We start from the raw sequence: 25,349 nt of genomic DNA on the forward strand, positions 1-25,349 counted from the left end.
CTGAATGCACCGAGAAAATAAATTAGCCTCTGTTCATGTCAGTTTCCTCAACTTTAAAATAGAAAGACTCATAATGCATGCTCTATAGGTTGTTTGGGAACAAGTTTCAATACTTTTAGAGCACTACCTGCCTCATGGCAAGTACTCACCAAATATTGTTTCCTATCTTCAGCCTTTTTCACTGGCAAAAATCAATGCAGCTCAGACATCATTATTCATCCATCCATCTATCATCCATCCATCCACTTAACAAACATCACTGAGTATTGACTATGTGCTGCATGGCCAATGACACAGAAAATGAGTAAGACATGCTCTTCGTTCTTAGTGAGTTCATGATAGAGTGTGTGAGTATTTGCATGTGTGTGTATGCATATGGGCATATGTCCAGGAGTCTTATAACATTGGGTAAAGCATACTCTATAACAAGAAGCACCTGTTTCATCTCAATCATAAGATGGGGAACCTAAAGCAGTCACAGAGGTCAGGACGGGTTTTTCAACAGAAGTGTTATTTAAGATGAGGATGAGTTGATCAAGTTTGAGTTGGAATAAGGAAGGGAAGAGCGAATTTCATATCAATGTGGTTTTCCTGCCAGAGGCCATATAATTTATATCTGAAGCATCCCCAGAGGTTCATGTTTTGGTCCCCTAGGCAACAACATCCAGAAGTTTGGCTACTGGGCAATGATTGTATCATGAGGCAGATTATCAGTGGATTAATCCATTCATGGCTGAATGGATTACAGAGAGGTGGTGGAGACTGTGGGAGGCAGAGCCTTGTTGAAGGACTGGGTCCTTGAGAGCACGTGTTGGGGAATTTCTTGTCCCTGGCCCCTTCTTCTTCCTCTCTCTTTGCCATGAGCTGAGCAGATTTCTTGTGCCATAACCTTTTGCCATGATGTTCCGCCTTGGACCCAGAGATAGCCAATCATGGACTGAGACCTATGAAACCATGAGCCCAAATAAGTCTTTCTCTAAGCTATTTTCCTCAGGTATTTGTGCCAGTGATGAAAAGCTAACACAAGGCCTGAAAACAAAACTGAGGGCGGGAGTCAATGGAAAGTCATGCAGGAAGTGGTCAGAAGCAAGGCTGGTTGGTGGTAAATCAGATCATAAGGGTGTTTCTTAAGAGGGAGTAGAGTTAGGCTTTGCTCTATCCTATTCAGTGGAGAGGCTGATAGGGAATCAAATGTTTAGAGAGTTTTTCTTGTTTGAACTGAATCTTTTATAGCTTATTTTTAATTCCTGACAGAATTTACTACTTCTACATTTGGGTCCCTCTATTTCCCCCATAGACTCCTGTCATAGAACAATATCACTTTATTTAACTTACCTGTTTCCAATTCAGTTTTCTTTGAGAGGCTGAAAGTGCCTCAAAAGCTGTTGTTCATTTATCTTTGTCCCCAGGATGGGAAAAGTGATTGACATAGAGCAGACACTCAATGGAAGCTTGATTTAAAAAGTCTGGAGTTAGGCAAAAAGAATCTTATATTTTTATAACAAAGTATTATCAGATAAAATATGGCCAATCAAATCAACAAAGTTATTCTTCATTGTGATGGTTGTGTGAATCTTGTGAGCTGTGGCTCAATAGATTTGAAAGCTATATGTCCTACTATATGTGCTATCATTGAGCACTGGTGTTAGGCAAATAAGGGAGACATAAACACATTTACAACAGCATTAGACAGTTGTAAAAATACTATATATATATATATATATATATGTATATGTGTGTATATATATATATATATATATATATATATATATGTAAAATTTTGAAACAATACCTACATCTCTAAGGCCTAGAAGAGTGCCCAGAAATGCTCATCTCTCAGCAAATTTCTATGAATAAATAATATATAAAGAAGATACAAGGAATGTGTGCTGAATGTATACCATACCCAATAAATGCTCTTAGAGGCTGGATGAGTTAAACACTGCAAAATTAATTAATCTGATTGGGTTTCATTGAGGACTCTTGGCTTTGGAAGATAAATAGGATCTAGAAAAACAGAAGGAAGAGGCCAAGGATTCTGGAGAAAGAAACAGCACAAATATCACTTTATGAAGACTAATAACCTTTTAATGAAATCTAAGAGATTGAAATCATTAAAGCTCTGATAATGGTTGAGGCATACTGAAATTCACACACGAGACCCAATTTCCCAGGCATATTGTAATTTGGTCACTGGATATGGAAAGGCTAGCAGTTGCTTCAGTAGACAGCCTAAGTGAGCCCTCATGACAATGTTAATTAAAGCAAAGTTAATTACTTAATTAAAACAAAAGTGGCAAATGATAGTTTCTAAAATTAAGTTAAAGTGGAGGCAACAACACTAATGATTCTTACACCTGACTAGAATTCCAAGAGAGGGTTTCACCTTTTGAGAAAATTTGTTATTTAGAGCTTTAGGCCTCTGTCATTAATTTAGTCATAAAAGGCCCACTATATTTTAAAGCTCCAGCCCCATGTCGCTGGAAATTCTGCATCTTGTAGAACCAGAACTTTGGACTCATCAGATTAAATGCTTTGTTTAGGTCAGAAAAGGCTTTGTGTTCATTTGTCAATTTGCCTCTGAAGTGAATGCCTTAAACAGAAGCCTGGCATTATCTGCTTGACAATGATTTGATGCTGCTCCATGTCATGCTGGAAATTAGTGACTAGAACCAGAATGTTAATCACAGGGACCTCTATACATTGATGGCATAAATAGCATGCTTGTGTATAAAAAATCTATAGTGACTCATTCCTATTTAAATAAAAATCTCTCTTTGCTATTTCAGTGAACCAAATGACTGACTCTGGGCACTTTTCTGTGTGCTCTAGGGTGAGCCCATTTAACCTCACAAAAACTGCTAGATCTGTTAGAATTAGCTCTGTTATTTCCTTAGGCTCTCAGAGATCTCAAAGTGATTCTGTCCCCATGACCAGAGATAGATATTGGTTCCTCCAGCTACTGACTCAGTAAATATGAACTACTCTTCAAGGCACCATAAACATGTCATCTTCTTAGGTGTGATGATGTTTTTCAAACAGAGCCCCTAGGAGCATCAATTCTTCATAATAACATTATGAAAAACATGGTCCTATGTACAATAAGTGTAGAAAATGATTGGAGATTGTTAATAAATTAGTGGTTTCTGATCTGTAAAACTCTTCAGTCTTCCTATCTAATAAAATAATTGTGTTTTTTATCCAGATGATTTCACAAACTATTCTGTTTCATGGAGTAATCTGTGAGATATTTTCTAAAGAATATATTGTGGGAAATGTTCAACTTTAGTGACCATATGCTAAGACTTGAGTTAAAAACTGCTCCATCACCTACCAATCATGAGATGACAGGCAGGTTGATCTATGCTGGACCTCAAATTCCTCATCTGAAAAATGAGAAGGATGATGCTTCCTCTTGAAATAGTTTGTGATAATTATAAATGTTAGGGTAATAAATATTTTTCAAGGTGGCAGAATATGGTCAGTGGATAATAAACTACTTTGGGAGACTATTCTAATTTTTACTTTTTCTTAATAGTCTTTGTGTTACTTCTTTACTTCCTTTTCTTTCCTGTATTCCTGACTTTTATTACTATGGCCACTATTACTAGTAGGTACTACCAGTTTCTGTGGCAGACATAATTCATTGGCTTCTCCAGTGAGTAATGTCATCCCTTTTCCCATGTGGTTTCCATTGAAGAGGCTGACAAGGCTAAGTGCACACTTTCCTGTGGTCCTATTGCAGCTCTTTAACACACTCTCAAACAATGAGATACAAGGGCAATTCTTATAAGACTTGAAAAGATATGCACTCCTCCTAATAAAAAGGATGCATTTCATAGTCATGACAGCTATATTGCAGCCGTCGGCCAAGAGAATGGCAGAGGTGCTGGCACTGACATCTCTAAGCCAACATCACATGCTGGGCCTCCATGCTTCTTGTACCATAAAGAATATGAAACTCAAACAAATAATATCTTAAAATAGGTTTTCTTAAAATAGATTCAATAGCCTCTTAAAATAGGTTTTCTCTTCCTCACAGTCAAATCTGATTTTAAAGGTTTAGCTATAATATATTAAGTAATTTTTATGTGGTGGTACTAAGCACTTAGTGCATACTACCTCTTTTAATGCTCAAAACAGGAATGATGTGCAGTTATTACTAACACTCACATTCATTTATTCCCCATTATTTAAGCTCCAGTGCGACAGATAATGTGATACACACAGACCTATGTGCAATTGCAAATTTGAAGGGGAGGTAAAATTCTAGCATAACTAGTGGTATCCTACAATGTGATAAATGCTAGATTAGCACTTTGAACATACTGATTTTGTGTCATAGAAAAGAAATATTAGATTAGGGGCTGATGGAAACCATAGAGGAAAGGATGTTTAGTTTCATCTCTCTCTGAGGACTGCAGCTTAAGAGAGTAACAGGAATGTATGTGATGCAAGAGGATGATCTCTTTCTCTGCCCTATCTCTTCTCCATATCAATAGCAGGTTCCAGCCTACATATCTTAATTAATGGCCAAAAAAAATCTCTACATAATTAGATTGTAATGTCTCTCAGTTATAATCATGTAGATGGGCTGAGGTTTATTCAAGATCATAAAAAAGAAAACCCATAAACTATCAAAAGTCCCTCCTTGCCCTTTTTGAGATTTTAATACCCAAATGTACTGATTACAATATCTGATCATCAGGAACTACAGGGCAAGGTGAAACATTGTCACAAAATCCTCAAAAATTTTGTTTCTATTAGCACTATCAGTAAAATCTCTTGTTTTTTGTTTGTGCTTTTGTTTACCAACATAGAAACAAAATAGTTGAAAATATTGATCAAGTGTTACTAGGGGAATATGATATCTAACATGATCAGTGACCCAATTCTTGAGCAGAGACTAATGACTACAAAAACATGAGGGATATTGCAATACAGTACAGTGCAGACTTAACCTAATAAAAGTTAATAGAATCACTGAGGAGTAGTATGCACACTTAGAGACAAGCAAAATAAAAAATACCTATTATATAACCCTTTCTGAAATTCATTCATTCATCAAACATACCAACGAATCATTATTGAGTATCTTCTATGTATGATGCACCCTTCTAGGTATAGGTAGGCATTGAGGACACAGTGATGAGTACTGTGGACAAGATCCCACTTCCAAGGAGCTAACACTGCTTAAGCTGAAACACAAGTGTGCTAGGCATTTTGGCAAGGAATAGACCTTGCAAAGATGGAGATGCCGTGAGAAATTCAGACTGAATAGGCAAAGCCTCTACAGATATGTATTGCCTTTATGAGGGTCTTTTAATTATTAATATCATCTTGCTTACATTTCTGACACCGTGACTTTCAGGTATGAAGGAATGCTGACAACTGTCAACTGTCAAGTTAAAATAACATACTTAAGAATTACTATGTGGCAGATATTACATGTTTTAGTTTTAGTCCTCACAAACACTCTACAAAGTATGTATTTCATGATCCTCCTTTAACAGAGGTGAGGATTGAAACAGAGAGAGAGGTTATGTGAAGTTGCCTAAGATAACACTGATGGTAGTTGAGTTTGCCAGGATACAAGTCCAGTGCTTTCTAGCATAGCATTCTGCTACCTTGAGTAAAGTTATCTATTAGTGTCAAATCTTTACAGACATTTATCTCCTTCATTCTTTATAGTCCTCTGAAGTCAGTGATCCCAATTTATCAGATGAAAAAATTAAGGTGCAGAGAGAGGAAATGCCATTGCCAGTGTTCAAACTAAGGACAACACGTTACACAACCAGTGTTGTTTGCCATTACTTCAGGCTGTCTCTCTAAGGAGCCTTCCCTGATGAGTTCTTGGGAGTGCTGAGAAAGAGACTCACAATTCCTCCCTATGCCAAATTGTCTGTTTTCGATATCTCCTAGACTTCTCTGGAAGATTTTGTTTGAATAAAGGGTGATAAAATAAAAGTTTTGTAAAAAATTTTCTTGGCCAAAAATGAAAAGCTGATCCTGCAGAAGTTTAGGAAAAGAATGTTTCATAGAGGAGTCAGGAAGATGGATAGAAAATGTGCTGGAAGGTGAGGTATATGGAAGGTCTTCTGTGTACAAACCACAGCATTGCTGGGATTTATTGAAGAAAGGAAAGATACAATTTATGATTTGATGGATATCTTGCACAATGTGCAAGGAAAGAGATGAGAAGCAGAAAGAGGAAGGAATGGAATGAGGTATGGGTAAAAGTTTATAATACAAATAACTGGGCCTCATGGATAAACTTCTTCAAGTATCCTGTGAATCGTTTCCAAAACTTGATGGAGGCAGTATCTTTACCATCACATAATTCATGCTTTGAAAAAGTAGGGCAACTGAAAAGTAGGATTTTCATGCAGGAAAAATGATGGTATAGGAGACTAGTTCAAGCAATATTGTTTAGAGATCTATCTTCCATTCAAAAGATATTTATCTTCTGTTATATTTATCCAGCTTTTAGAAATACTGTTAAATCCCTAGTAGATTTTTTGGGACTGATGCCCTGACTAGCTTTTTTGATGTGGTGCTTCTTAAATAGAGGAAATCTTTATTCCCAATCTATGGATCTGTGGAATAAGAAGTTCCTTGTCAACAATCTATGTAGCCTTTTTAATACCTTGAAATTTTTCTCAAGCCACTGATAATATGATCTCAATGTTATTTAAAGTGTCGGGTCAGTTATAACATAAGAAAGACCCTAACAGTGTGGAAATTATTTATTGGCTATTGCATCTAGATTGCTTTCAGACAGAAATCACCTAATAGCTGCTGTTCATGATAGTGAACTTAGGGTGTGATGGGACAACAGGTAAAAGAGAATTGGGAAATTGATGAGTTAAAAGAGTTACATGCAAAGTTATTTGGTTATTTTTGCTATTTTCAGCTATTCAGACATTTTTCAAAGAGTGCAACTTACCTATTATAAACTAAAATGTAATTACATCTTCAAGTCTTTATGTGATGAGCAGTTGAGAGCTCCTCTCAGTTTCAATAAAGGTTCAGGCACATTCAAGTGCTGTCAGATGCATAAGACTCTTGGCACTTTGCTCTTAGGATAATATTTATTCACAATAATCTTCTCTAGTCTTGTGAGCTAAAATTTAGTTCTTAATATATCTTTGTGCCCTCAGGACCTGGAGATCTTTGTCTTGGCCCAGTGATTTTACTCCGCTTTCCCTGAACTCACTCTGCTTTGGCTATACCTTTTTGCTTTATCTGCAATCTCAACTTCCATATGTTTTATCTTTGGCCCAAATAAGTGGACTTGCATTTTATTAACCTCACAAAAAACATTCAAAGAATAGGTCCCAAGCCTTAAGGCACTCTTCCCCCCATTGCTTCATTCACTCGGGTGTCTCCATATTAAGATGGCAAATGCCCCTGCTTCTGGTGTAGCAGCGCACCCCACTATGCCCCCACACATTTTACCTTAGGGTTTCCCCAGAGGAGCCCCTCCTCTTCCACAGGTTGACTAGGCTGCTGGATCTGCTGGCTGCGGAGGACGACTTGCCATCCCCTACGTGCATGCGCACCACGGTAGACGTGGTGAAGGCGCTGCGCACGTTTCTCTCCGGTTTGGCCAGAATGATATACACCTTCGGCACAAACATGCAGCCTAGAGCCACTGTGGCACTGAGGCTAACTGAGAAACACATGGTGATGATTTTGTAGTTGCTGCCAAAGTAGATTGGCACAAAGGCCAGCCATATAATGCAGGTGGTGTACATTGTGAAGGCGATATACTTGGCCTCGTTGAAGTTAGCCGGAACATTCCTGGTCTTGAATGCATAGAAGGTACAGCTCAGAATCAACAATCCATTGTATCCAAGAGGAGTGACAACTCCCAGGTTGGTGGTGTTACAAATCAGATAGACTTCTCGAATGCTTGGATAGTCATGCATTATATCAGGAGGCTCCATTATAAAAAGGGCCACAATAATGCCCAACTGGATACATATGAGAATGAAAGCAATCACCAGCTGGGCACAGGCACTCATGAATCTGGGCTTTTTGGTACAGATCTTCTTCTTGCTGCCAGCCAGGATCCTCGCGATGCGGTTGGTCTTGGTTACTAGGGCTGAGTAGCTCATGGCTGGAGACAGACCAATGCCAATTCTCTGAAGATAGCAATAAATCTGTTTGGGCTTCGCAATGAGGCAGAAGGTACATAAATAGCCCAGGCAGATACCAGCAAGAATAATGTAGCAGAGTTCCCTGCTGGAGGACTTGACTACTGGAGTATCACGATAAATGATGAAGACTACAGTAACAAACAGGGTGGCCAGCAGGCCGAGGCAGGCAAACACCACAGCTGCAATGGGCTCAGGGTCACCCCACCGAAGATACTGTACTGGGATCAAATCACAACCTGCAGAGACACAGACACATGTTGAAAAAAGGGAGAGAATTTTACTTGGTTTGCAAATCCTTAAGGTAAAAGCAGCTGCTAATGAATATTTCAGTGTATCTCTCATCTACCTTTCTAACTTCAGTGTTTTTAAATTCATTTAAAAATTCAATCAGAAAATCTTTCTATTATTGACTACATACTGGGTGTTAAGAACTGTTCTAGGTTGTGAAACAAAATAATGATAAACATATTCCTTGCCCTCATACAAATATTCGAGACCCTTTTAGCAGTGTCCAACAGAGAGTAGGTACCTGAATAGTATTTTTTTGAATGAACAGATGAATATTTCGACCTCTTTTTTTTCTCACTTGCAACATCCTTGCTGAGAATAATATGACCCGAGGGAGGGTTGCATTGATACAGAATGACTTAGTTTATCAGTTTAGAGACTGACAATTGACTCTCCAGAACAGAAAACTCTAGAACAGAAAGGTAAACAACTCACAACCATGAGAATTGTCTCCACTCACAAACCTTTTTGTGTACTCAAGGCATGCAGTTTTTTTATATTACTTCATTATGTAGAAGAAAAATATGATAGAATATGGCATCATTTGGGTTATCTGTCATCTTTTAAAATTTCTTTAGGACAGTGGTTCTCAAACCTGGATGCATTCAGGAATCACCTAGAGATTTAAAAAAAAAAATACTGAGGTCTGTTTCATTGCTGAAGTTTCTGACTTAATTGGGTTGGGAATTGCCTGGGCATTGTAATTTTTGAAATACACTCCAAGAGCTGTTAGTGTGCATCACTAACCCTATTTTTATGTCAGTTGAGAACCATTGCTCTAGGACAATTATTACCATAATATAAAGGTTTTTTTTTTTAATTGAATTGAGATAATAGCTTCATTGAGTAGAAAAGGAGGCAAGAAACCAGGACCATGAACATTGAGGGAATATGGCAGAGATTACTAATTGACTGTAAGGATCCATTTTTCCCTTTTCCCACAGCAACAGATACACAATTTTATTTTGGATGATAAAAGATGCAACTCAAATACAATGTTTTCCAGCAACCATTGCTGTCAAATGTGGCAGATGTATAGGTTTTAGCAAATAAGTTGTAAAGAGAGGATTCCTTAAAGGAAAATGATTCATCTTGGAGAGGACACACTTCACATTTTCTTGTTTCTTTCATCTTCTTCCTAGAACATAAAGGCTATGTCTGGACCTCCAGCAATTACCTTACTCTTTGAAGTAATGTTAAGGATAAAAAAATATTTTCTGGGTTTGAAAGAGAAACTCCGGGGGGGGGGCAAATTCCTGATAACCATGAAACCGGTTATTAGCTCTGGATTATGTATGTGCATATCTCCTTTGCCTAAAGCTACTTCACTTATTTTGTGATATATATGCAGCCAAACAAAATATTAATTGATATAAAGTAGGGTTTTCCTATCACCTTGCCATTTCCCCTGATTGGGGTATTGCCATGTCTTCGAATATCAATGTAACTGGGAGTTAGGGAAGACAACACCACCTACTGATGATCAAGAAGAATGTGATTCTTCCAAAATATGCCCGTGGGCAGCTCTGTTGCAGAAAGGAAATAAAGGAAATGTTTTTTTCTTCTTCCTATTATTTCCGTCCCTTTGGTCTCCTACCTCAAGACCTCATGTTCCAGATAATAGCATTGGTATTATAGTTAAGTATTATGGTTAAATTCATTAAGGATTCAATAAGAGTTGTGAGTTAGCTTGAGCTCCTCAACACATTTTGAAAAATTGGTCCTAAAGAAAAATGTATTCTTATTCTAATTAAGTGTGCATTTAGTATTGAAACAAAGTTCTCTTAGCTTTTAAAATTTTGAGGATATCCCAGACAAAACACAAGAAAATTATTAAGTATAACATAATTAATTATAAATAAATGCATATGTTACTGCTAATGAATATATCAGTATCTGTATTTTAAGATATCCATGTCCATATGTGATGCTTATATGCTAAAATACAGTCTCTGATGCCTTAGTAGGCTATAGAGCTTAGTTTTATATTTAAAAATTTGTTCCTTATAGAAAATATTTTATAAAGAGAAAAATTAATCATTCTTTATTCTTGTACAAAAGATTATTTATAGCATTATTTGACAATCAAATTTATTATCTACTGCAGTTAATTATGTAGAGACTTGTTTCCACTGGTAAGTCATAAACTACTAATATCCACAAGAATTTACTGGTATAGGAAACATCATGGGTAGAAGTGGTGTGAGGCAGGAATACTTTCATTAGCTAAAATAATCTACTAAAAAACATCAATATTTACTTTAAGGACTTTACTTTTTCCCCTTTGTTCTGCTAAATTTTAATTGCTTACATCTAAATACAATTAGCATCTCAATTTCTAAATGTTTTGTACAGGATATTTTTATGTCAGATATATTCTTGAACTCTTCACGTGCAACCAATTAACATTACGTGTGAAACTAAAGAAAGCTCATTAGATGTATGTGTTGGGAAAAATATGCATGAGACATGCTTCTAATGTGATGCTATTATTTTCACAAGTTTACCAGAATTTATTCATTCAAATGAATTTTTTTCATTTAATGCAAAACACTGAGAAAGATTTATGTTTGGTTTTCACAAAGCTAAACTGCTATTGCACAAAATACTTTTTATAATTATTCCCTGTGAATAGCAAATTAGACTCTTACTAGTATGCTATAATCACTGAATCTTATAATTGAATGATATCTTAGAGTTTCCAAAAAATAGATATGTATCACATACACTTGCAGGAGATCACAAAAATAAAATTCTGGGGTCTAAACTCAGGAGATTCTGAGTCAGTATTTTGTGGTGGGGCAAAGGAATCGTCTTTTGAATAAGCAACCTCAGTGTCAGTAGAGGTAGTCCTGAGTCCTTGATTGGCAACTCAATCTTAGAGATTATTAAATTGACCTCATTCAGTATGTGAATGTATTATGGGCTACCTTTGAGAGGTGGTAAACCTGGCCTCACTTAAGGCTTTTCATGAGTTAAGACTAATAGCAGTGATGGAAATACAGGAGTCCACAGTGGCAGCAAGAGACTGAAGAAAGCCTATTCTGAAAGCTATCACAACAAGGCAGTCAAAGATGATTAAGATGGAAACTTAGTCACTGTTCTGGGGAAATTAACTGTAAAGAAATTTCAGAAGCAGGATTGAAAGAAATTATAAAGTACACAGGAGATTCAAGGAGAATGGTTTCAAACTGAGTTGATGGTAATGTTATTAATTAAGATGAGGACCACAGAAAGAAAATTGCTCTGGTTTGGATTTGTTATGTTTGAAGTGTCTATGACCAAGTGAGCATATGGAAACAGAGGCTTAGGTAAGACATTAGGGTAGAAGTTATAGCTTTAGGAACCATCTGTTTAAACATAGAAATAGAAGACATGGCCAGGCTTGGTGGCACATGCCGATAATCCCAGAGGCTCAGAAGGTCGAGGCAGGAAGATCACAAGTTCAAAGCCAACCTCTGCAATTTAGTGAGACCCGGAGCAAGTTAACAAGCAAGACCCTGTTTCAAAACCATAAATAAATAAATAAATAAGTTGGGGATGTGACTCAGTGGTTAAGTATCCATGTTTAATCCTTAGTACCAAAAACAAATAAACAAACAAACAAAAACAGATCGTTTAATAGGTTAACTTTAACAATGAAGTTTCAGTTTTTCTTTTCTTTATCCTCACCCAAATATCATGTATGAAGCATCAATTGTTAGCTTTACCAATATCTTCCCAAGGAGTATATCATTATGTTTTCCTCTCAACTCTGATATCTATTTGTTTTGAATGAGGAGTAGTGTTTCTCCTAAGTTGGAACATGTTGTACCAAAGCTCAGAATCTTGAGATAATGATGATTTATTATGATACAAATTTAAATGCCATTTATATCCCACTTTCTATAGCACTGGTCAGCAAACATCTGAATACCTAGTTATTCTTTTTCAGTTTCTTCTTTATTTTCTTCTAATTACTGGACATTTTTCATTAATAGTTTTTTTTAATCCCTTGCTTTATTCTTGGTATAATGGTAAATTTCTAGAAGTATATTTAGAGGCTAGGAATCTTAATTGTATACATTTTATAGTTTTCTTATGTATTTAATTAATATAGCATATGTTATTGTAGTTTATGCTAAATAATCTTGAACATGGTAATGAAGTTTCATCTAACAAATATTTTGTGATCATCAGAAGATATGCATTGACATTCTTTTCTAGAAATGTATTTGAACCACAGACTAGAAAGCCAAATCCTTCATTCTGATAGCATTCATTTAAGTAGATGTTCATATCTCACTTTCTCTCCCTTTCATGCTTGATTCATAATTTTATGGTTCTTTAGAATTATCCATCATTTCATAGTGTGATGTGAGTGACATCACATATATAAATGCTTATTTTATATTTGGGGGAACGTGGGCTGCCAAAACTACTGTCCGTATTCATCACATGATTCCACCAATCTGTTCCCCATACCTCTAATAACAGAATAGACAACTCACTGATTTTCTGAACCCCTGAAAACAATGTGACTGCTCACTTACAGCTGGTACTCATGCTTAGTGTTTTGGTATTAGTCCTACACAATGAATATTTCTCTAGTCAATAGTTCTGAGATGCTGCATTTTCAAATCCTGTTCTAAGTGTCTGTTCAGGCAGAGGGAATGAAGGACAGATGCCTGACATTCTACAAGTCAGGCTGAGCAGGAACTCTTTTACAAGCTCTGTAACATCTATGTATTTTGGGGTAAAGGAAGTTGCTGCTGAGAATCTCTGAGAATAAGATGTATGTGTTCTCAGATGCTGATCAGACCATTTCAGGGGTACAACTGATAAGGGACTATGGAGACTACCCCAATACACGAGCAGTGGAACTGCCCAAAGCACAGGACTGGTGACTTAGAAACAGCATGCTTGCTTTCAAACTGCTCTACCAGTAACCATTTGTCTGCCTTTCCTCCTTTCTTTACCTCTCTGGATCTGGATCTCTAGGATGTTGTGCTTGGATTTCAGGAATGTGCAGACTTAATTCTTTCTGAATTAAACACATCCCCAATCTTTTCATATTTTCTATTTATTGAGCTTCAGCTATAATTTTTCATCATTTCCACAGTTGAGAGGTATTGGAAGTGGCATGTGTGTATGTGAGAGATGATAGATAGATGATAGATAGATAGATAGATAGATAGATAGATAGATAGATATTTGTGGGCTTTATTCTTTACTGCAGCACTCACTATAATCTATTTTGTGTATGTGTAGGGAGGTCTGCTTGGTTACACTGGTAAGGTCTGTCTTCCTTACTTAGCCACAGTTTTTCTCTATGGTTCCTCAGTAATGAGAATCACTTATATGATTGGTACAGCAATTCACAAATTAATATATTTCCTATATAATCAAGTATATAATTCTCATTCTGGTGAACAAACTCAAGTCATTTGCAACAATTTTTTTTGCTTCTTTTAAGAAGCCTCAAGTTATAAACTATTATGTATCGCTACAGACAGAATTCTAAACTCAGCACACCATATTTGAATTTCAGAGTCAAGATTCTGGTACCAAGAAAGGGCAAAACTAGGCAAGCAGTTCAAAGGCTTACTTCTATGTAGAGTTGTGATATGTTTAACATTAAAGATTCCTTATACTGAGTAATCATTTAATAGATGCTTCATGATTGATTAATCTCATTTTGAGTAATTCATTCTATATGGGTAATTCATTTCTTCTGTGAGGAAAGAGAGAGACAATAAAGAGAAATCACTTTTTAGCAAGTGCTATTTAATTATAAAATTCAGATTAATTTCTTCTAAGAAAGCTGTTAATTTCAACATTCTTTTTTTTTTTTTTTGGTATTGGGGGTTAAACCCAGGGATTGAACTCAGGGGCACTTGACCACTGAGCCACATCCCCAGCCCTATTTTATATTTTACTTAGAGACAGGGTCTCACTGAGTTGCTTAGTGCCTCACTTTTGCTGAGGATGGCTTTGAATTTGGGATCCTACTCCCTCAGCCTCCCCATCCCCAGCTGTTTTTATTTTCATTTTTAGACAGGGTCTCACTACATTGCTGAGGTTGCTTTGAACTTGCAATCTTCCTGCCTCAGCCTCCTGAGCCCTTGGGAATACAGCCATGCACCATCATGCCCAGTTTGTATTTTACTGTTTACAACAACAAACTCCCTAAGTCCTCTGCATAAAAAGAACATTCTAGAGTGAAGTGATTTTTACTGTTACCTTAGCTTGAAATAAAACATGCCATGATCATTCCATGAAATTAAAATTCAGCCTCTTTCCAAAATGTTAGACAAGATTCATCAGTAACTCATTTAGACACTGCTTTTGTACCATTAATGTTAGTGTGAACAAAAGGAAAAAAACTAACATTTCCTGAGTGCCTCCTACATGCCAGGTGATGCACCAGAAACTTTATGTCTTCTTCATAGTAAATAAATAAGTGCAATTATTTTTATTTTGCAGAGAGGAACAATATGAGCTTTAATAAGATGCATTTACTTGCTGGGACTAAGATTGAAACCTCAAGGTTATTTATTTACTTATTTATGCTTTTTTGCTACTCCATGGAGGAATTATCATCAACTGGTCCTCTGAAAGGGGTTCTCAGGCTACTTAGTAGGAAATAGAATCCCGATTGATTAGTCACGTCTACCATGGGCATGGCTAATGATGGCAAATGCATTTGATAGTTGTTATTCTAACATAAATCCAAGCTTTCTTCTAAGAAATTCCATTGTTTTCAGCTTTGCTGCAAGCTTCTCAGTCTAGTCTATGTGTCCTGGAAATCTCTGGCCAAAGACATATAATGGTGTTGCTGCTCTTATGTCCTTAAAGTTATCTAGCATAGACCATTTTCTGTGTTTCCAATAGGCACAGAGAAGCACAGCACAAGGGAACAAAGAATTAATTGTGAACAATCCCCATTTTGCTGGAGTGGACTCATAACTCTCCAGTCATCCTTGGACCCAGTCTATTATATACCCTTCATGGTTTATTACATATTTTTTGGTTTAGATTCCCTTAATAAAATCCCTCAAAGAGCTGGAAATTCAGAAGTATATTTTTATTTAGTTTTTTTATTTTTGTTCTTCTTTATTGGTTATATTTTATTGGAGGATCTGAAATTGTATGCCAAGATTTATTTCATAATTAAGACATAAAGAATGATTTAATAGTACTACGGAGTGCTAAAGGGAAGGATTATCACAGATGCACATTTGTAGGAACAGCTTTGAAAAATATGACTTCTGGTCATACTGCAGATGAATAAGAGTGGAAAAACACAGCATATGGATTTCAATAATAAAATGTGCTGACTGAAATGCTTGCCTCTTGTCTACTTTCCCTCTATCTCTCATCACTAGCTAACTTCTCATTATTCTTCTATTTTGTAGATCCTCTTTGAGGATGATTATTCCAATTCCCTGAGTCTGAATGACAGGTTCCTCCCATTTAGTCAAAGGGCTCTCTGGCTTGTGTCTATGTTTGCTTGTCTGTTTCATGTGGTAGACTGAGCAATATGAGAGCAGGAAACTGTTTCTTTGTTTATTGCTGTATTTCTAGTGCCAAGAACAGTGCCTGGCACACAGTCAGCAGTTAAGTAGGTTGCATGAATGGATGATTACGTTAATGAAGAGGACAAGTGGGGAATAAGAAGACATACACTTCCTTTTCAGCTTGCAAATGCACACTTCCTGGGGATATGAGCCTTTTATTCTATTGATGTGTGTCTCAGTGTTTCCATAACATAGAGATAATACAGAATTCCCTTACCTATAATAACAGTTCTAATTTTAAGAAATCCTTGTAGAAGAATTCACAGATAAGAAATTAAACACCAATGACCGGAAAAAGGTCAATAAAGAAATTGCTTGTGACTGCAGATGTAAAATGCTTCAAACTAATTTTTGTATTTTAGTAAAATCAAGCATTGAAGTCATCACTTTAAAATCAACACACTCTCAGTGGAGTTTCACATATTTAATAATAATAACTGTATTAATAGTTTACTATTACATTCTATTTGCCTAGTTTGCTGGATTCTTTGTTATTGTTGCTTGTTTGCTTATTTTTTCAAATAAGTTATATAAAGAAAAGCATTTTTTACTCCTGGTTTTTTGTTCAGATATTCAAAGGGTTTCTGATTTTTATGACTCAATTTTTGCAACCTCTTTCTAAATCCTTCTGTATTTCCATAAATCCTTGATTTTCTTCTTTTTTGAGATAGGCCAGGATGGTTGTAAGGCTTGGGCTTATATTACCTTTCCTATGGCTTTTTGCAAAACTATATTCATATTCTGATATAAATTTTACTTTCTGTTTCTTTCCCCAAGCCTGTAAGATTCTAAAACTTAAGTGACACAATATTATAAATATTTTCCCAACTGAGCTACTGGTATATACTTGATGAATTTAAAATGCTTGTTTCTATTCTAGAGAGAAAATAAGAGAACAAAACCTACATGTAGAAGAAAGGTACATAAGAAGAAAAATTAATGCATTAACCTACCCATTAAAAAGATAGAAAATTATTCACATAGCACAACTAGAGCACATTGCTCAGTTCTTAGTTGCGTATAGGTTGTTGAGCATCTTATTGTATTTATGGTGCTGGGTCAGCACCATGGTGACAGAAAGGCAGTCTCCGTTCCTTTAAAATAGAGTACTGTCCCAACACTCAGGGTCTGTGACTACACCACTGGCACTGTGCCAAGCACTTTATGCTTAAAACCTTCTTTAATGCCTCAACATTCTGATGAGGTAAGGACTGCTGTTTCATCTCTTTTTGGTTAAGGAAGTATAGAGGTAGGGTTGGAACTAAAAAGTATTTGAAAGGAATCATAGAAGAAGAAATAAAGACATGGGAAAAGAGAAGAATGTAAAGGAAACAACCCCAATACAGGTCAAATATGCAAAAGGATAACTCTGCAACATAGCAATATAGTGTCATAAGAAAATTAGAAAGTTCCAGGGAATTACTGCTGAGAGTTCAGATGGGAAACCAGTAAAAACTTCAGGAGGAAAGATGAAAATACCTGCCTGCCTGCCTGTTAAAGATTAGTACAAGGACCATATAAGAAAGTCTGTAACTTGAAAAGTGGCATAATAATTATGAAGTAAGGAAAAGGAGAAAAATAGAAGCATATATGTAAAACAGAAGTGACTCAACATCTGCTAAATTGCCTGTGCGTTTTAATAGATTGTTTCCAATGTTCTTCAGGGGAATAACCAGACTGTTTTATTTTTCTAGCCTCTTCGTAGATAAACAGCCCTGAGTAAATGGTATTATATTGTCAGAAATTGTCTGTAAGTAGAAGGCAGAGTGCAATGCTCTATGAATTTTTCACTCGTCTAATGCAGTATTTAACAGGTGTCAGGACAGTAGACATTTATCTGTTTCATATTGCTCATGTAATATACCAATGCTTAACGAATCATTTTCCAAGTAGGGTAGATATTATAGTGGTAAACACTACATTAAAATGTTTTATGTTCTTGGGGAGAAATGTGCTCATTTATTTTGGGTAAGCTATATCTATCAAAAACGGAAATCAATGAAACCACATACTTTTCTGTAGTCTGGGCATGCCAGTGCGGTTTTGACCATGCTTATATTGTTTTGGCCAGACCACAAACTTATCACTGTGAGGAAGAGCACAGTGCACATTTTTCATTGCATGGTTTCTGGCAGGATAAATACTGGTTTTTGTTTTCTTTCAGGACTTGTTTTGAGAGGTTCCATTGAGATGGGTTTTCAGCACTTTTTTTATTTTTTTGGTCCTGGAGTAAGTGGTGTTTACATCTATAAATACACCATACAATTTATATATCTGATAGGAAAGCACATTTATATGTTGATAAGAATTTATAAATTGGAAAAGAAAAAAGGCTTTTTACAATTGATCAGTGTATGACCCATGGCATATTATTTTTTTAAAAAAAATCATTACTTATTTCAGTATTAATCAAAACATCTTCTTCGAGCTCATTATTTGAAAAGAATCAATGAATAGATTTTTTTTCACTACAATTAGAGATCCTTTAACAAAGAATGCAGAGAGTCACAGGAAAAATGACAGATTTTATATGAAGACAGGACAGGGCTTCAGCCCTGATTTCTGCTTACTGTGTTGTCAAGCAAAGCTATTTTCTGTTTTTAATCCATTTCCTGTAAAATAAGGATCATGATTCTAACCTTTTTGAGATTTCAAGTGGATTAGCAGGCAGAATACAAAGTTCCTATTAAGATAGGTAACAGGCACTTAATATATGGGGATTTGTGTCTTGGCTTCCATTGCCAAATTCAGGGTCTACTATAGCTAGGAGCTTAGTAATCCAAGTTAACAAAAAATACATAAAAAATTTCCCAGCCTTTTAGTTTATTTTCCAACTGGGAAGACTGACAAAAATAAATTAATACATAAACTATATAAAATATTAAATACACAAACTATATAAAATATTGAAGCATATGAAACAGATAAGAAAAGGTAGAACTGGGTAAGAAGTGGATAATTTTCAGTATTTAGTTGGTTGCTTTTGATAGACATTTGAGCAAGGACTTGGGAGAAAGGATATTAAACATGTGTGGATCATTTCCCTAGCTGTTTCCTTTGCTTGGGAATTTTTCATTCACCAAACTTAAAAAGTAAAGAAACTTCAGATGTAATGGAGGAACAAAAGGACCTATGTGTTGGGATGGGGGACCAGTTGAGGTGAAGCATAAACAGGAAGATATGTAACAAAGGGCTAGGTCATACAGAAGTAGAATTTGTAAGGAGTTTGATTTTTGAATGAGATAGCTACCAACTAAATACTGAAAACTATCCCTTTCTCACCCAGTTCTACCTTTTCTTCTCTGTTTCATGTGCTTTCTTTTAATATTTTATATAGTTTGTGTATTTAATATTTTATATAGTTTGTGTATTAATTTTTTTCAGTCTTTCCAGTTGGAAAATTCTTACATTTTTGCATGTCTGTGCTTGAGTATTGGAAAGAGGCTATAAATAGGGTCAAGGGTCCAATAAGGGAGACTAGCCCAGAAATTATTGCATCAGTAAACATGATTAATGATAATTGCTAGTCCATATAATGGGACCTATAGTGGAGGTAGTGGGAAGTGGTAGAACTATGGAAGTGAAGAAGGAGTCACTGGGATTTCCTGACTGATAAAAGGTATGAGAAAAGTCTAAAGGTAATTCCAAAGTTACTGTCCTAAGCTACTGAAAGAATAGACTTAATATCAAGTGAAATATAGAAAATTAAGGATGGAGCAGCCTGGGGATTCAAAGAAGGCAAAGACCTGGACTTTGAGCTTTGTAATATACAATGTGAGATACCTATTGGTCAAATAAATATGTCAAGTAGGGAGTTGAATATTAATGTCTGTAGATTAGATTAGAGGTCTGGGCTAAAACATTAAATTCAGAAATATTCAGTGTATAGATGATGTTTAATAACAAAAGCCTTGGTGTGATCACCAGTCACTGTTGTAAAAAGAAAAGCAGATCAAGACTGAGATCTGGAGACCCTAAAACTGTGTTCTTAGTTTGACTTGAAACTTATAGTTGTGTATAAATGGAAAAATATTGAGGGGACTAGATCCATTTTGGTAAGGTTAAAATATGTAAGTATGTATGCATGCATATATATATATATGTATATATATATATATATATATATATATATATATATATATATATATACTACATTTGTCATATATATATATATATGTCTTGCCAGTGAGGAAAATATCAGCAGTCTGTAATGAAGTCATCAATGAAGCTATAAATCTTTTAATAAGGGACAGTGATAAAATTTTTAAAAATATGTCATGGTTCAAGGCTATGTTACCAGACTTGGGGTCACCATTAAACTGGAATAATTTATTCACTTTGAATTATAAACCCTAAGAAGATAGCCTGAGTGAAGTTAGAATAGATGTCTATGATAGTAAGCTTAGTTTAACAAATACAAAACCATTGCCTACTGTGCCATCCATTTAACTGGATAGTCATTGACTTAAAATACTTTTCTTCTAAATGTAAAAGATATTTAACAGAGTCATGTTAAAACTTTTCCCAAATTTTCTCACTTTTTCCATTTCTAAATAAGTCCATTTGCCTGTATTCATTAAGCTATTAAAACTTTAGTAACAAAGGTGATAATAGTTAAGATATTTGAACATTTAATGTGTTCTAAACTGTTTGTATGCTATTTAAAGTCCTCAACAATCCTAAGAAATAGTTGCTGCAATTATTTCCGTTTCATGGAAAGAAAGCTGAAGCTCAGAGAAGGAAATTTATTTGCTTGATGTCATGCAATGAGTCATTGGTGGAACACAGGTTTGAACATGACTATGCCTGACTCTAAAGCCTTTTGATCTAAACCCCATGCTATCGGGAGATAATAAAAATAAGTTGTTGCAGACACATCTTTAAATCCTCAGCTATATTTTTGGGTACTACATTTGTCAAAAATTCAACTTCCTTAAATTGTATTGATGAGTGTGCAGCAAACTTAAAAGGAGAAATCTAGAAGGTGGTAAGGGAACAGAAATCCTATTGTTAAATAAAGCAGTCACTTTCTTTCATAGCTGATCATCATTATGATGTTTGCTGTTTAGAAAAGGCTGACTCCCATAATACAGGCTTCGATGGAAAAAGGTAAATGAGAAATAGTGATGTATTTGCTCCTGAAGAGATTTGCTATGTTGGAAAAACTATTTTTCAGACGTATACACATTTCTTATATAAGACATGTATCATTCTTTTTAGTTCTTTCTGTCTGAAAATTTCTCAATGATGTACTTAACTTTTGATTCTCACATGCAGTGATTTCCTTTCTGCCTGGAAATTACCTCTAAATTTTCAAGATCTCATTAATTTTCTCTCATCAAAGTTCTTGTATTAATCAATGCTTCCTCTCATAGTAGCATTTTGTTTTTCCCCTCATTCCTTTCTTTACTTCTTCCTCCCTTTTTTATGTTTTCATTAGACAAACATTAACTTGTTCCTACTTAATCCCAGACATACTTAACATACAGAAGTTGCATTCATCTCTGGCTAGGCTCTGGGATACTCAAGAGTAGGAATTGTGGCTCCATCATGACTGCATACCCCGTAACAAATGCTAGTTTACCATCTAGCTGGAACTCACTAAATATTTACAAATAAATTATTCTATCTTTTGTACCACCATTGCATCTGGTAATGGTTCCATTATTGTATGTTTCACATCTCTACTCTAAATGCAATTACATAAATCAGCCTTCTTCCACTGTGGACATGTGATTCCATATAAATAGAAGGTCAGGCACTTTCCATTTCAATCTGTATTGATAGACCTTAGCATTCTGTTGAAAACACTTGAAACTTGATCACATAATCTTTTGCTGGTTGAATGAATGAATGAATGATAGGATAACCATCTGTACAGCATATGTCCCATTCAGATTATTGCCTACTCTAGAAGCCAAAAAGCTAGATAGCACTGTTCTGAAAACCTGTTCCATTTTTTTTATTTCAACAGAAAAAGTATTATAATTTTAGCAATAAAAATAAACATATTTCAGAATGGGGTTATGGCTCAGAGGTTAGAGTGCTCTCCTAGCATGCATGAGGCACTGGGTTCGATCCTCAGCACCACATGAAAATAAAATAAAGGTATTGTGTCCACCTACAACTAAAAAATAAATATTTTAAAAAATAAATAAATAAACATATTTCTCATCTAAAATTTTAACAAATAGCCCCCAAAGAATCAGAAATACACAATATATAATAAATGGCAAGGATTCCTCCATTTCCTAAGTCCAACTGTTATAATCAAAAAGCCAGAATATTTTCAACATATTTAGAATGAAAAATATGAGAAAAGTCTGAGATAATTAATATTTGACAAGTTTGAAGCTGAAATTTTTCTTTCTATAATTTCCTGAAAATACATGACTCTGAAATGTGATTGTAGAGAAAGGAGGTGGTATAGCATAAACCCACAGGCTTGATTTTTCCATTAGTTTTGTGATCTTGAGCAATTCACAGAGTCTGACTGAGTTACTTTCATTGTAAAATAATAACATCTGCCTCACGGAATTCAAAAGGGCCATGCTTAAAATAGTTATAATTATTGGTAATGAAAAGAATTCCCCCCATGTTTTTGTTTAATGTGCTGACTTATTAAAAGGCAAATAGAAAAAGTTCTGCGGAAGTAGGACAAGCTAAGAAACATAAATGAAATTGATATTTGTAAGAATGGAGCTCGAAAGCTGGGGTTATAAGGCCTGTCAATGCTTCCACCCTCTTGGAGCTCTTCCTCTATTCCCTCACTTTCCCATCCACTCCTTTGTGTTTGACTGTGTTCACTTCCCCCCCTTAAGTGAAGATACAAAGGTTTCAATCTCCAAAGCAATTAGGTAACTCAGGGAACCAAAGGAGCTTCCTAGAGAATGTCCCAGTTGGCATTAAAATGCCGATATGTACTGCCTTCCTTCCATTTCACAGCTTTGCACTTAATAAATAAAGATATATTTCCTTATGAGTAAAAAAGCAGGAAATCATTCTAACTCCCATCATAACGCTTCCCACGGAGTTATTTCTGGAAAGTCACGTTGTTTTTATCCTTGGATTTGGGTTTATTGGAAGGTTGCCGGAGGCTGGCAAACCCACCTGGAAGTGCTTCTGTGGTTTTGGATGAGGGAGCTAAAGATCTCTGAGCTGTTGCTACTTATATTCCCATTCTGAAATTCTTTGACAGAAAACAAATTAAAGATTTTATTCTAGGACAGTTTTTGCAGATACATGGCAGGGAATGGTGTGCAATGAAATGTAGCCTGGCTGAGGCTTTTAGAGAATTCTGAGTGCCTTGCCCAAATTGCTGCCTTTGGCCACTTTTTTCCTTCCTCTCTCAAACCAGACCATACTGTAGTTAACTTCTTCTCAGAGAATCAATTACCTAGTAATATTGATTTTAATTTCTAATCAATCTCTTCATTGCTTTTTATTCCCACTACATTATCCTTGTCCAAACTACCATTAGATTCACATTGATTTTTGCTGAATTTCTTTACTGTGTTTTTCTCTTACTCTCCTTTTGGAATCTCCAATTTTGTAACATTTAAGTAGTTCTAATAGTATGAAATATTTTAAATCATAAACATTTTAAATATTCAAGAAATATAGTACAAATTTTTAAAAATTCAGATTTAACGAATGTTAACATTGTCATATTTGTTTCAAAGTCACACGCACAGACACAAATACACATTACTGATATAATTGTAACCCCTTCTGTTATTTCCATCTGACTGCTTCCTCTCCCTCTTTGAAAATGATGTCTCTTCTGAAGCCAGTATCCTTCTATTTCATGATTTAAAACAATATTCACTGTCTGCAACATGACCATGTAAATAATATTTATAAAGTTGGCCACCAGAATTGCTTTTCTTTTCTCATTCACTTTTTGGATATGCCCCGAGATAATTGCCATGTTGAAAATTATTTTCTCTGCTAGAATGTAAACATCATAGGGGAAGAAAATTTTATCTGTTTTGTTCATAAAAATATTTTCAGCACTTAGAATATTGCCTGTGATAGGGTTCATGATATGCTATCCCCGAACATGGCACATTGGCATTCTGAATATTTTAATGGAATGATGGAATTTAGGGAGCAACATGTATAGGAAGTACTTCCTAACCTTAACTCACCCTTCTTCCCTGAGAAGGTCATAAGACCATTAGGTGAGAGGTACCCTCCCTGTACTTGAGGAAGGTAGCATTTTATACCATCATCCTTATCACCAAAGATAAAGCGACACAGGTAGGAAACTAAATGAACAGGCCTTGGTAATTTTTCTCACTTCACCTGTATCATTTTCCTAACACAGTTCTCTACAGCTCTTAATTTTCCATCCAGACTTGCATACAAACACCCAGGTTTAACTGCTTTGTCAAGTCCTCACTTTCTTATGAGAATTCTCATGTTACCAAGACACTTAAATTAGCTGAGTGTAGTGATGCATATATGTAGTCCTAGCTTACTCAGGATACTGAGGCAGGAGGATCACTTGAGCCCAGGTATTTGAGAACAGCCTGGGAAACATAGAAAGCTCTCCCTCAAAAACAAATAAGCACTTCACAGATCTTGAGAGCAAATCTTTACCCTCACACATCAGAGAGAGCACTAATCTCTAGGGTATATAAAGAACTCAAAAAGCTAAGCACCAAAAAAACCCAAATAACCCAATCAATAAATGGGCCAAGGATCTGAAAAGACACTTCTCAGAAGAGGATATACAATCAATCAACAAATATGTGAAAAAAATGTTCATTATCTCTAGCAATTAGAGAAATGCAAATCAAAACTACTCTAAGATTTCATCTCACTCAGTCAGAATGGCAGCTATTACAAGTACAAACACCAATAAGTGTTGACAAAGATGTTGGGAAAGGGCTGGGGTTATAGCTCAGTGGTATAGCACCTGCCTCATATATGTGAGGCACTGGGTTCAATCCTCAGCATCACATATAAATAAATAAATAAAAATATTTTTAAAAAAAATGTTGGGAAAAAGGTACACTCATACACTGCTGCTGGGACTGCAAATTGGTGCAGCCAATATGGAAAGCAGTATGGAGATTGCTTGGAAAACTGGGAATGGAACCACCATTTGACCCAGCTATCCCTCTCCTCAGTCTATACCCAAAGGACTTAAAAACAGCATACTACAAGGACACAGCCCCATCACTGTTTATAGCAGCACAATTCACAATAGCTAAACTGTGGAACCAGCCTACATGCCCTTCAATAGATGAATGGATAAAGAAAAATGTGGCATATAAATACAAAGAAATATACTCAGCATTTGCAGGTAAATGGATGGAATTAGAGAAGATGA

At 35.6% G+C, this 25,349-nt stretch overlaps 1 protein-coding gene across 3 annotated transcripts in view; it reads right to left on the reverse strand.

Moving 5' to 3' along the window:
- Grm5 (glutamate metabotropic receptor 5) overlaps window positions 1-25,349 on the reverse strand; it is a 413,823-nt gene that overhangs the window by 39,388 nt on the left and 349,086 nt on the right. For all 3 annotated transcript variants that reach the window (XM_077797673.1, XM_077797672.1, XM_077797671.1), the window contains exon 7: window positions 7,459-8,398. In XM_077797673.1, coding sequence (XP_077653799.1) covers window positions 7,459-8,398 — 940 coding nt within the window. The remainder of the gene's footprint in view (window positions 1-7,458; window positions 8,399-25,349) is intronic.

Source organism: Urocitellus parryii, chromosome 4, assembly GCF_045843805.1.
Source record: "Urocitellus parryii isolate mUroPar1 chromosome 4, mUroPar1.hap1, whole genome shotgun sequence".
NCBI classification, from domain to species: domain Eukaryota; kingdom Metazoa; phylum Chordata; class Mammalia; order Rodentia; family Sciuridae; genus Urocitellus; species Urocitellus parryii.